The following is a 13,509-nucleotide window of genomic DNA, read 5'->3' on the forward strand; positions in this document are numbered from 1 at the left end:
CTGAGCCCGCGTGCCACAACTACTGAAGCCTGCGCTCCTAGAGCCTGTGCTCCGCAACAAGAGAGGCCACCGCAACGAGAAGCCCGTGCACCGCAATGGAAGAGTAGCCCCCACTCGCTGCAACTAGAGAAAAGCCCACACACAACAACGAAGACCCAATGCAGCCAAAAATAAATAAAAATAAATTTTTAAAAAATGTATAATTAAAATGTTCATAAAGGAGGGGCAGGGCTTTGCACAGTGAGTCCAAGAAGGGAAAGAGAAAGCTTGCTTTGTGTGCATCCTGTGGACTGTGATTTGGCTCCTTGGCATACATGAGCTCGCGTCTGTGTCCTGGGGGTAAACAGTGAGCTGTGAGAGAATCTGAGACTCAGCTGTACCAACCTGCCAGTGCCCCTGCCCCCGCCCCTGGGACTGGAAGAAGGGGCTTTTTGGCCAGTGTTTGCTGTAGTCAGGAGTGACCGCTGCTCCCTGGCCAGGACCAGACCGGGCCTGTGAGGTCGTTGGTTGCCCCTGAGCGAGGCGCCCAGCCTGGCCCAGCAGTGCCTGCTGTGTGTGTGTGGGATCCTCTGGTCCTGGATCCGCAGAGAGGCCCCCTCAAGGAGAGCCCAGAGCAGGTTTCCACCCTCACACTGACCTGGTTTTAAAGGTGAGAAACAGATCAGAGGCTGAAATGGGTGGTGTGAACAGACAGGATGGAAATGAACCATGCTCCCCACTGAAATGTTAACAAATGTCATTCTTCTTTGTTTTTCTCCTCCCTTAAAGTTCAGACCTTTGGGCTCTTGGATGCATAATATACCAGCTTGTGGCAGGACTGCCACCGTTCCGAGCTGGGTAAGAGACCCACACCCCACACCCCCCTCCTAGCCCTTCGCGGCAGCCTGACAGAGAAGTGGGAGGGGGCAGTCCCAGGGTTAGGGCTGGGTGGGGGGAACTTTTATGACAGCTCTTTAGTGAACCTGGTGGCTCTCTGGGGAGAGAGGGAGACGGCTGTCCCAGGAAAGTACAGCTCTGTACTGGGGAGGTTTGTGTGACCCTGCCCAGAATGATGGCTTTTCTTATTTTACAGAAATGAATATCTTATATTTCAGAAGATCATTAAGTTGGAATATGACTTTCCTGAAAAATTCTTTCCTAAGGCAAGAGATCTTGTGGAAAAACTTCTGGTAAATATTTCGAATTTTCTTCTGGTAGGATGATCCAGTAGCCACACCCTGAGTCCCTCTGAACTTGTGATCAGAGGGCCTTTCCTTGGAGGCACCTATGTTTAATAAAAGGGCATTTTAGGGTTGATAGTGATTGTAGGTAGATGCATATCTTCAGTCTCATCCCATCAGGCCTTTTCAGTTTCCAAGTGCCTGATTCTTGAGCTTAATAAGATAGGAAATTACTGTATCACTTTGCATTTGCTCATCAACACACACACCATTTTAAGTTACCAGACGCTGGAGCAGCTTGGCGTGCTGCAGTGGCAGGTGGCTGTAAAATCTACTTAGCGACATCTGTGAGTATCAACTTTATAGAGTCAGCTACATGAAGGTGCTAAAGATCAACCCAAGTTATATAGCAAAGGTGAACAGATTTACCCAGGAAAGGAGTGTCTGTTTATGTTCTGGAAACTGTAGTGTCCTTTCCCCTGGTGTGTTTTGGCTCCAGACCTTCCATTCACTTGATTTGGGGGAGCAGGGTCAGTCAGCCTCTTCCTACCTGTCCCTTGTGTGTCTGTCCCCTCTGGGGGAGTGCGTTGGATCCTCTGTGGGTCTGGGGGGGGGCAGCCGAATTCTGGAAGAGCTGGCTGTGGGGCCCTTTGAGACCACGTGCAGGTGGGGGACCCAAGGCACTTTACTCCCCATCTGTGATAGCTTCCTGTTCACGTAAACTCTTCATTCTCTTATTAAAGCCAGTGAGTTCCTCTTTTTCCTGTTTTAGGATTTTAAGAGAATACTTGCTGCTATTCATTAACTTTTGATGTAGTGATTCATTTTCACCTGTGGGGGGAGGGGCAGAGACTCAGGAGAAGTGAAAGCTGCGCTTGGCCACCCCCCCCCAACCCCCCACGGTGACTCAGTTGTCCCCAGCACACTGTGCCCTTCCTATTTCCAGGAGATCCCAAGAATTGAAAAGAACTACTCAGAAATAATTTTTTTTGTCAGAATTACTTTTTAACCCCGACACTGACTTGACTTCTATTTAAGGTTTTAGATGCCACAAAGCGATTAGGTTGTGAAGAAATGGAAGGGTACGGCCCTCTGAAAGCTCATCCGTTCTTTGAGTCCATCACGTGGGAGAACCTGCATCACCAGACGCCTCCGAAGCTCACAGCTTACTTACCGGCCATGTCGGAAGACGATGAGGACTGCTACGGCAATGTAAGCCAGCGCGCCAGGGCCGAGATGGGTCCTGCTGGCCCGCCTGGGAAGTGGCTCCTCTGGGCAGGGCCAGGGACCCCAGGTGGTGGGATGAATGGCTAAAGGGGGAGCCAGTGTAGATCCGTGGAGGGGGAGGGGCAGTGAACACTCTGTGGCCCGAGTCTGAGTCCCTCACTGAGACTGGGGCCGAAGAGGCTTAACGTCTGCCCCGAGTGCAGATCGCCAGGTAAGTGCATCCCTTTCTCATTTCCTCTAGTTAATTTTTGCCCAAAGGGGTCGAACCAGAGCCTGGGCGCTGATTCTCCTGGTGGGCTTCTGTCTTCCGGTTTTGGCTGATGTCCTTATAATTTTGTATCTGAAGACATTCCGGAATGCCTCTGGTATTTCCCAGAGAATCCCAGGGTGCTGCTGCTGCTTTGAACTTTTGGGGGATGTAGTGTTGAGGATGGACACTGGTCACTGTCAGCTCTTAGTGCCTTGTACAAGCGGGACAGTGGCGCAGGCCCGAGGGATGAGGCACCCTGGGGTCCGAGGCAAGCTCAGACATAGGGTCTTCAGTATACTTTGTCCTTTAAACTTTCCTTATGGACGGTGTGAAACATGCAGAAATGGGCCGAGGAGGATGGTGAGCTGCAGTGTGTCCGTCACCACCTTCAGGTCACCCTCCACCAGGACCCCCATATTTACATGTAATGTCAGGTGTTTTGATTATCAGCCATAGTCCATATTTCTGATTTGATTTCTGTCATTGTGGCTTATTGTAACCAGTTATCATATATAGAGTTCCGCCTCAATTGACTGAGGAATTCTAGAGTTCACGTAAAAGTCATCCAAGGCTAAGTTAAAATTACAACTGGCATCACCTCTTGGAGATCAAGAACCCCCTATGTCTCCTATCTACTGTTTTAAGCAACACATCCCTCCCTTTTTTGCCCTAAAATATCCTTTATGCCCAGACTTGAATTGAGCCAGATGTGGAGTGCCGTCTGTGCTCCCCCCTGACTTGCTTCCCTACCTCAGTGGTCACGGCTGTCCACAGCCTCTGCGTGTGCAGACTGCAAAGGGCTCCCTCCCTCGGCCCTAGTTGCCGACCAGGCCCTTGGGCCCTGATGTCGTTCTGGGGTCATGGCCGGCAGGCACGGGTGGGGTCCCCAGGGCCTTTGGCAGGGGTGTGCCAGGGGAGCAGCACGCTCTGCTGGCCAGACTCTGAGGGAGCCACTGGGGCCCCGGTTGTCTCAGGTCTCAGTGCCCAGGGAGCCTGGCTTCATGGGCGTGTGCGCACTCTTGAGTGTCTGTTGCGGGCTCTCTGTCTGCTATTCCATCATGTTTGCCATGTTGAGAGCTCTGGCTTCTCGGTACTCAAGTGTCGCCATCTTAATCCTGATCCTCCAGGATCAAAGAGGCCAGCAGGCCGCAGGTCCCGGGCCTCCCCTTCCTGTAGGTTAAGACTGAGGATAAGCTCCTCCCTGGGGCGAACAGCTTCTGACATTGCCATCAGAAGGGGGACGCAGGGCAGGCTGGATCCAGCCTGAGGCTGGTGGTCAGCTGTGTAGTAGAGGAGAAAGCTGGGCTGCGTGTCGGTGACTCGTCTCCCTCGGCCTTCGGGGTGAGAGCTTGCTGGGTGTACGATAGGTCAGAGTGTGTCTGGATCTTTGGACCAGAGGGAAGTCCAGGCGCTGTTCTCACTTTTCCCTCTTCTCTGTGCAGTACGACAATCTCCTGAGCCAGTTCGGCTGCATGCAGGTGTCGTCCTCCTCCTCCTCCCACTCCCTGTCTGCCGCGGACGCCGGGCTGCCCCAGAGGGTGGGAAGCAACATCGAGCAGTATATCCACGACCTGGACACTAATTCTTTTGAACTGGACTTACAGTTTTCTGAAGATGAGAAGAGGTTGTTATTGGAGAAGCAGGCCAGCGGAAACCCTTGGTAAGAACGTACAGCTGTAAGCAGCGCCCCATTTAGAAACGCAGGGTGGAACGCACGGGGATGAACGCCGGCCGTGGTAACTGACAGAGCTTGGGCGTCCTACCTTCGACACCACTGCTGTAAAGGCTCCGCTCCCTTCCGCCTCACACAGCTGCCTTTCTGCAGATGAGGACCCTCAAAGTGTCCAACTGGAAGTGGGTGTTTGGAGGGCCGGCTGGGGGGTGAGAGGGTTTGGGTCCCTCCGGGCTCTGGCCCGTGGGACTTGGCGGGCCAGGCATGCCAGCAACCGTGTTGGGACCTGGAGTCACCATTATTTAAATAACCGCTGCCCAACAGCCTTTCCTGCCCTGGAGCGTTCAGATGCTCTAGAAATGGACCCGTGTGATTGGCGTTTGTGTTCTTATCGAGGCAAACATCTTCCATGTTCATTGGCCATTTGTATTTATTTTTTGAGGTTCATTTGTATCCTTTGACTCTTTTTTTCTTGTATGTTTTGCATCTTTCTAAAATTGACTTTTCAGAGCCATAGATATGAAGACTATTTCTCTGTTTATTTTGCAAACATTTTTTTCCAGTTTATCTCTTCATTCTATTTGTGCATTTTTTGGTGGGGGGAGTTGCAGATTCTTACAAAGTTGAACCTGTTTGTGTGTTTATTTTCTGCTTTCCATCTTGGTCCTGTTGAGAAAAGCTTCTCCACCTAGACATTTTCTTCAAGGATTTTTATGGTTTCACCTTTTGCGCAGGCAGAGAGGAGCCTGGGTGGGGGTGGGGAAGGAGGCTTAGAGGAACAGAGGCCACCCGGACATGGGCGCCGTTGTGCAGAGGAATGGGGGTGGGGGACGCAGAGGAAAAGTGGCAGGTGGATGAGGCTAGGATTTTGTACAATTAGAAATGATTGTCTCTAGGGACTTCCCTGGTGGTCCAGTGGTTAAGACTTCACCTTTCAATGCAGGGCGTGTGGGTTCGATCCCTGGTCGGGGAGCTAAGATGCCACATGCCTCCTGGCCAAAAAACGAAAACATAAAATAGAAGCAATACTGTAACAAATTCAATAAAGACTTTAAAAATGGTCCACATCAAAAAAAAAAAAAAAATTATCATCTCTAGAAAAGTGAGTGTACCTCTTGGCCAGCTGAAACAATCTCCAGTTCTTGGGGGCTTACGTTCCCTGCAGTGGTGTTCTGAGGAGCCCTAACGTGTACCGAGCAGGAGGGAAGGGCTCCTGCTGGGCGCCCTGCTCTGAGCAGGTCCATGTGCCAGGTTGTGATCCCTGAGAAGGGCCTGCTGTGTCCACCCCACAGGCTTGGCCGGGTGCAGAGCACGTCCGAGAAGCACTGTTGCCGGCATGGGGGTGGCTACTCAGAAGGCCCCTGTGCCCCGCCCGGGGCGTTTTCAGAGGCCCTGGGCAGCCTGGGCCCTTCAGCCTGCGGTTCCGGGCAGGGCAGAGTAACTGGTGGCCGGTCAGGCCCTGCAACCTCTCACCCACTCTTTCTTTTTTTCGCGCTCTCCTCCCTTTCCTCCCAATTCAATCCCATTTGGAAGCTGACGACTGTGGAAAGTTTAAGGCATCTCTCATTTGGTCAGTGGAGATCCCTCAGGCACATTCTTTAGAACGGTGATTCTCAATGTCTGGCCCATAGACCATAATAATCATTCTGTAATAATACTAAGATGGTGTTTGCTTTTCTACTTTTATTTTCTGTGAATGTACAGTGGAGTTTTTCAGAAGCTACACACTGTAGGATGACATTGCTTTGACAGCTAATGGAATTTGTGTTTTCTAGCTTTTGAATCTTCTAAAGAGGTAGGTTTATGGTATAAATATGTGCACTTTTAGACATTAATAAGTTCTCAGTATTTCTGCTGGGCTCTTACTAGCTATTTTCAGCTGTACCTCCTATAATTATTGTAACTTCCTATCATCGAGTAATTTACCGCTTTGCAATCCTGAAATTTTTCCTGTGCCCACATGGAAACACAGTGAAGAAGTAAGTATACTTTGAGTTGTTTGGCAATATTATTTTAAAATTTCTCAAAAACTTTAATAATTTCTATCTGAAACTTATTTTAGATTTTAATGATATATTCTAAAACAAAAGAACATTTATATGTTTTTCATATTTGAGTATAGATCATTGACTTAAAAAGGGAGAAGACTTGCTTTCCCACCCACAGTAGCATCACCTCAGTCTAAAGATGCAAAAAGAAGACACTGGGTTCTCTGACTCATGGAAGGAAGGAATCCACTCCAGAGAAACTAGGCAAAACTATAAATATGAAACAGAAATAGGACAAAAGGCTGTCTTTCCCTGGCTTTATAGATGTGAATACCTTGCTGTGTTGTGTCTATGAACAGAATGTCTTTGCATACTATTTTGGTGCCAGTTAAGTGGCAGCATCATTTGGAGACCAGTCATTCAGAATTTTAAAGATACAGGAATTGAATATTGTAAGTGTACACGTGATGAGCTCTTTCAGAGCCAAACATCAGAAAGCCTCTGGAGCACCTTAACAAGCGCTGGGAGGCTGAAGAGCCTCGAGCCATTGACCCTGCTGAGTGAATGCCATTGATGCAGATGAGAGCCACTGAGAGGAATCCCGGCCACAATGGTGGTCCACGATACGATACAGCGACTCTCTGGATTAAAGATGTGGCTGCGGAGGACACAGGGAGTGAGTTGGTATCTCTACCTCCAAATTGTTTTTTTGCCTTCCAAGTGGATGAATCTACAGATGGGACTAGACTCACTGCTTTACTTGTATTTGTCCGGTGCTCACCCCAACTTACCATCAAAGAAAGATGGTTCTTTTACCTTTTACCTAATTGCTTGGCAGAAAGCACAATTTGTGCTGAGACAGTCCGTGTTGAGCACCTCTTTTGAATTTCACAGTTCTGGAACAAACATGTTGACATGTGCAGTGATGGTGCAGGAGCAACGGTGGGTAAAACTGTCAGTGCCAGGTCATGAATCCCGGCCATGGCACCAGGCGGTGCGAGAAGAGCCGGCTCTTCACAGCCACACGATCACAGGGGCAGAGGAAAAGACAACAAGCCAGCCTCACTTAGGAGTGGTCATTGAAGATGATTGATTTAATTAATGTGCTGTAGAACGAAATGGGAAGTACGCATAAAGCACTTCTGCTGCACCTCCAGGGTGACGGCTACCTCAAGAAAAGCGCTGTGTGGTGGTTTGTGCTGGGAGCTGAACGAGCTGCTCTTTTCATGGAAGACCATTTTCACTGGAAGGTTTGACTGACAAACTGGTTGTTCAGACTTGGCTATTTGACCAACATTTTTCTGGAAAATGACTGGAATGAGCCTGTCACTTCAAGGAAAACAACTGCTGGTGTTTGTTACCAATGATAAAATCAAAACCTTCAAGTGAAAATTAGAATTGTGGGAAACTTTATTCATCACTGTGAGCTTGACATCTTCCCAATATTTAAAGACTTTTTTGGGGAGAAAGGTAGCAATATTTATGAATTGATTTGTTGATATCGTAGAATGAAATTTGTCAACATTTGGAAGATCTCCATAACTCAGCGAACCACTATTTCCAGATGACCAATGTTTGGTGCTGTAAACTCATATAAGGGCGGAAGATCTATTCAAAGTGCAAGGTAGGTTGGTGGATTCTAATGTCAAAAGTATGAAAAATTCATTCTTGGGGATTCAGATTCCACGTGGCAGCTAACCTTTAACAAACTGCACTTCTGGAGTTTTGGTGTAGTATCAAAGAAGAATGCCCACAAATATCTGAAAAGGCTATTAAAATACTCTTATGATTTCTTCATGTACTTCAGCCTGGACAGCATATCACAGTAGAGTGAAGGCAGAGGCAGATGTGAAAATCCAGCTCTCTTCTGTGAAGCCAGATGTTAAAGAGATTTGCAAAGTGTACAGCAGTGTCATGCTTCTCATTAATTACCTTCATTTTCAAAAGAAATTATTTTTAAAATTAAAACATTTATGTTAATGTGGAATGGATTTATTTTGTTCTTTAATGAATTAAATATTTGAAAATGTCTGTTTTAATTTCATATACATAAGTATTGATGCATCTAACCCAAATGAAGGAGAGCTCTTTGGGGTCTTCCATAAAGTTAGAGTATGAAGGGGTCCTGAGACCTGAAGGGTTGAGAGATGGCATTTTAGAGCAAACTGGCCGTGCTCATGTGGTCCTCCCTCACCTGCCTAGAAGCCCAGCGTGGATAGCCTGCCCGAGGTGGTTGTAGAGCCCATCGGGCCCTGGCAGACTCACTCCGCTCTCCTGAAATGGCCCAGACTTGCTGGTGGCCTCAGGTTTATATCCTTGAGGTTGGTCTTCTCGGGGTTTGGGTGGGATGGGAGAGGGTGAGGAGCAGAGAACTGGCTTTGGAATCAAAAAAAGTGGGGGGTTTTGCACTGTTACCCCTTGTGAAATGGTGGTGGGGAAGTCGGAGACTCTCAGCCCCCGTGTTGACATCTGTACAGAGGCAATGACAACTGTCGCCTGAATGGTGGGAGCCAGAGGCTGTGTGAGAAAGCAAGGCTGTGTTAAAGCCCTGTCTGCACACTAACTACATGCTACCTACATGCTGAGAATCAGGCGTGTCTCTGACTTAGGTCTGGTTTCGGCGCTTAAGCTGCAGACGGGCATCTACCACCTGCCAGAGAGAAGAAGGTGCCAGTGCGGGGCGGGGGCCTGGGGAGCTTTCTTCAGGAGGGTGGGAATTGACTTTCTGAAGTAAAAGATCAAAATGATTACTTTAAGTCCTTAAGCTTTTCAAAGTAGGTCAATAACCGGTAGCCTGTTGTAAGCTGCTTGGTTAGTTAACTGAACAAATGAACGGACTGGGGTGTTTATGCTGACAGTGGAGCCTCAGGCTGCTCCGTCCACCCACTCTGCGTCCTGCCTCCTGGGCTCATTTCACCGCAGCCACGGGGTGCAGTCGGAGCCCAGCTTTGGCCTTTCCCGCTTTGGGCCACCCGTGGTTCTCCTGTCTCGGGAGAAGCTGGGAGAGTGTGGTGCAGGCTTCGGCCTTGTGTCAGGAGATAGCTGGGCCCCTCCCTCTGCAGGGCTGGGAAAGGGCTGGCCTGCTTCCCTGGCTTCAGGTTCACTCATGTGACTAGTACTGCTGTGAACATTTGTGCTCCTCCTTTTTGTTTTTCTTTTCTTCCTTAGAATAAATTCCTGGGAGCCGGATTACTGCAGTATTCAGCGAGTCCTCCTCATTTCAGGGCCGGTGGTGGCGGTGCGGGTGAGAATGCTACTCCACAGCCCCCGCCTGCGTTCACCTCACCCCAGTGCACCCCAGTAGAACGCCTGAAAAGTGGGGCTCGATTTCCTTTCTTTGTTTAGAGCCATTGAGAATTTGTGGTCACTTAATTCCCTTTTGGGAATTTCCAGTTTGTGTCCTTCCTCAGTTTTCTCTCAAGGTTTTAAGCCTTTTATGTTGCTTTATGTATGCTCTCTAGAGTACAAATGTTTACTCTTTATAGGTAATATTTGCTGAAAATCTTCTCCAGCCTGTTTTCATGTGAATTTTGGTTATTTTTGTAGTTAGAGATTCCTTTTGTTCCTGTGTAGTCACGTCTGTTACTCTGTATTTGGTGACTTGTTTTGTTTTCAGCGTAGATGACTGGCCCCTTCTCTTTTTCGTTCTCTTGTTTAATTTACTGTTTTAAACCGTCCTTCGTGTTAACCCAGCTGAGGCTGCAAAGGCTCCCTGAGGCTTCTTCTGTCCTTGGCCTGTCAGGCTTCCCTGGCGACCCGGCCCCAGCAGCCCAGCTAAGTGGAGGGCTTGGTGGTGCAGTCCTTAACCGGCCTGGGATTAGACTGCACTCGCCCCGCCCCCCCCCCCCCCCCCCCCCGCCGATAATTTAATTAAAGTCTTCCGCTTATTATCAGTTTGTGGTTCTTTACTACGCATACATTCTGACATAGTAGGGCCTGCTGGTTAAGGGGCTTTCCCTTCGGCCCTGTATTTCTTGTGCTGCAGTGACCCTCATTACGTCTCCTTCTCACAAAATCTCCTTGATTTTTTTCTTTGTTTCAAGTCTTGTTTTTGTTTGGTTGGTTTTTAAATACGTCTGAGAGGAAGCGTCGCACTTTTCCTCATAAAGGTCACAACACTTTTTTTGTTATTATTGACATTTTTCTTAGTTGTTTTCAAAATCCATATGACGCTGTGTCAGTTTACCTGGGCCTGGGTCCTCCGTGATGGGGCCTTGGTGGAGAAGCCCAGTGGGCTCTGGGGAGCGGGCCTTGGTCTGGTGTGTTAGGCTGGGCACACCTGGGGGCCAGTTAAGCTCGGTGGGAGAACGTCTCAAGAGGAGCCAGGGGAAGCAGGTGGATGTGCTCAGATACTCACATGGTAAAATTGTCACTGTTTGAGGTGACAGTTGTCTTATGCCTTTTACTGTTTCTACAGTAGAACCTTAGATCAGGAATTTCAATAAAATCAGAACATAAAGCAGTAACTGTTAGCTTTAACCAAAAGAGAGAACCTGCAGAAATTAAACTCCTGTGAATCAAAGTGGACTATACTTGCTAACAATGTATATTAAGTCAAAACCAGTATTTGAAGCTTTTCCTTCTAAATTCCTGCCGTATTTGGATACAAGTGCTTTATTACTATGGTAGAAATACCAGATAAGATGTTCTATTTTTTTTTTTGATGTGGACCATTTTTAAAGTCTTTTATTGAATTTGTTACAGTATTTTTTTTTTGCTTTATGTTTTTATTTTATTTAATTTATTTATTTATTTATGGCTGTGTTGGGTCTTCGTTTCTGTGCGAGGGCTTTCTCTAGTTGTGGCAAGTGGGGGCCACTCTTCATCGCGGTGCGCGGGCCTCTCACTATCGTGGCCTCTCTTGTTGCGGAGCACAGGCTCCAGACGCGCAGGCTCAGTAGTTGTGGCTCACGGGCCTAGTTACTCCGCGGCATGTGGGATCTTCCCAGACCAGGGCTCGAACCCGTGTCCCCTGCAATAGCAGGCAGATTCTTAACCACTGCGCCACCAGGGAAGCCCTGAATTTGTTACAGTATTGCTTCTGTTTTATATTTTGGTGTTTTGGCCTTGAGGCATGTGGGATCTTAGCTCCCCCACCAGGGTTCGAACCCGCACCCCCTACATTGGAAGGTGAAGTCTTAACCACTGAACTGCCAGGGAAGTCCCCAGATAAGATGTTCTTAAACCAAGTTTCCCACTTGGCTCTCTTAGGGATTTGTGATTCTAAACAGTGCAGTGGTTTCTGAGCGCTGAGTTGGGGTTCCAGCTTGGGGAAGTGACTTGAGAACAATAGTTTGCATCCTGAGCTTGCCTCGCAGCGGCCTCCTGGCTCTGGTGGGGTTCTGCGTCTCACCCCAGCCTTGCTTAAAGTAATGAGGACTTGTGTTCCCACCACCTCCCCTCTGCCTTTCCCCTGCTGTGCAAACACTGCTGAGGAGAGGTGAGGGTAGGTGATATTTCTAGGATCTGTGGACCCTGGTCCACATACAGATTGCAAATTCTGTAAAGCAGTAGGGCTTGCATGCTAAGGTACATTTGGGTTTTCTCACGTTACTGAAGTGATTTTGGATCTCTGAAGGGAGAGGATTGAAGCAAAGTTCACAGTGCCATCGGGGAGTTTGTTTTGAAGGGAGGAGTTTGGAGAATTTCTGTCTCTGACTCTGATTCATGTTTTCTTCTTTTTATAGGCACCAGTTTGTAGAAAATAATTTAATACTAAAAATGGGTCCAGTAGACAAGCGCAAGGTAAGTTAGATTACTATGGCTCCTTGCTGTGCGTCTGTATCTTCCTCCCAGTTCTCACTCAGGGTCAGGCCTTGCTCCTCGGGCTCCTGTATAACTCATTGCCCATAGCATCTTTGTCTTGGTTCCCTTTAAGAGATCATCTCTAGATTTCATAGCTGAGGAAGATTTCAGCCGTTCAGGGGAGGCATTTGAAAGCACGCAGAGGCCGTGGCAGACAGAAATGCAGACTCTCGTTTCTGACTAGGGAGCCAGGGTTCCGATTTGTGCCCAAGGCTGGGTTCACTGAGGTCAAGGTTTCTGTCTGGTTGAGGAGGTTCTGTTTGAATCCCAGCAAGTCGTTTATTACTTCATTAGAATTGTTTTTGAAATCTTACTTATTATGTCTTATGGATTAATTAAATAGATTAACGTATCCAAAAATATCAGACTGCACAAATGTTCTCTCTCTGCTGCGGCGGGCCCTTCTCAGTTCGGGCTCCCAGCTTGCATTGCTGGCCGCACTCAGCCTCCCATACCCCGGGGCATCTCTGCCATGAGAACCTCTGTGAAGGTGGCTTGTGGCGGGACCGCCAGCAGAAAGGACACTGTGCCTCGGCGTGGAGCAGAGGGCAGGAGAAGCGGCAGGGGCCTGACTGCCAAGGGCAGGCCCCTCTTGGCCGACTCAGCAACAGGGCCGTGTGCCGGTGTGCTGGCCTCGGGTGTGCTGCCTGTGTGGCCACTCCCCCACATGACGCCCGGCACAGGGGCGTCGGGATCCAGCTCACAGAGGCAGACAGGCCGAGCAGTGAGTGCTGCGCACTTCTCTCTGACCTTAGGGGCTGGGTCCAGGTGAGGAGGAGGTGTGCACGCCCCTCTGTCCCAGGCGAGTGGGCAGGTGGCCAGCAGTGGTCCCTGTGCCAGGAGCTACTCTGACAGTCCAACCTCCAAGGCAGCAGTAAGTGCTGTCAGCATCCACTTCTGAGCCTTAACAAGCAGTGTCTTCTTTCTTTCTTTTTCTTCTTAATTTGCATCAGGGTTTATTTGCACGGCGACGACAATTACTGCTCACAGAAGGGCCACACTTATATTATGTGGATCCTGTCAACAAAGTCTTGAAAGGTGAAATTCCATGGTCACAAGAACTCCGACCAGAGGCCAAGAATTTTAAAACCTTCTTTGTCCACACGGTGAGTTTGTCCCCACGGGTTCTCCCTTGCAGGGCACTTCAGAGGCCTTTGGGCCTTTGTGCCTCCACTCAGAGCATCCAAATGCTGTGGCTCAAGGAGGCATCTGGAGTCGAGGGGCAGTGGTCTCCCTCTTTCCCACCTTCCAGGGACCCCAATGTTCATGGCTCAGTTCAGAGTTGGGCTGGGAGATGCCTGTGCTTGTTTTCAGTTTGGGGGTGACCTCAGGGAGCTATAGGTCATCACCTGTATGTTTAATTTCTGCACATATGTGGAAAGAAAAAATTCACATGCGCATGTGCTT

At 48.7% G+C, this 13,509-nt stretch overlaps 1 protein-coding gene across 2 annotated transcripts in view; it reads left to right on the top strand.

Moving 5' to 3' along the window:
- The window catches only part of PDPK1 (3-phosphoinositide dependent protein kinase 1), an 80,501-nt gene that overhangs the window by 61,158 nt on the left and 5,834 nt on the right, over nucleotides 1-13,509 (top strand). For both annotated transcript variants that reach the window (XM_068566048.1, XM_068566047.1), the window contains 6 exons: nucleotides 769-837; nucleotides 1,073-1,169; nucleotides 2,199-2,372; nucleotides 4,080-4,297; nucleotides 11,985-12,042; nucleotides 13,056-13,208. In XM_068566048.1, the coding sequence (XP_068422149.1) occupies nucleotides 769-837; nucleotides 1,073-1,169; nucleotides 2,199-2,372; nucleotides 4,080-4,297; nucleotides 11,985-12,042; nucleotides 13,056-13,208 (769 nt within the window). The remainder of the gene's footprint in view (nucleotides 1-768; nucleotides 838-1,072; nucleotides 1,170-2,198; nucleotides 2,373-4,079; nucleotides 4,298-11,984; nucleotides 12,043-13,055; nucleotides 13,209-13,509) is intronic.

This window comes from Eschrichtius robustus, chromosome 16 (genome assembly GCF_028021215.1).
Source record: "Eschrichtius robustus isolate mEscRob2 chromosome 16, mEscRob2.pri, whole genome shotgun sequence".
NCBI classification, from domain to species: Eukaryota; Metazoa; Chordata; class Mammalia; order Artiodactyla; family Eschrichtiidae; genus Eschrichtius; species Eschrichtius robustus.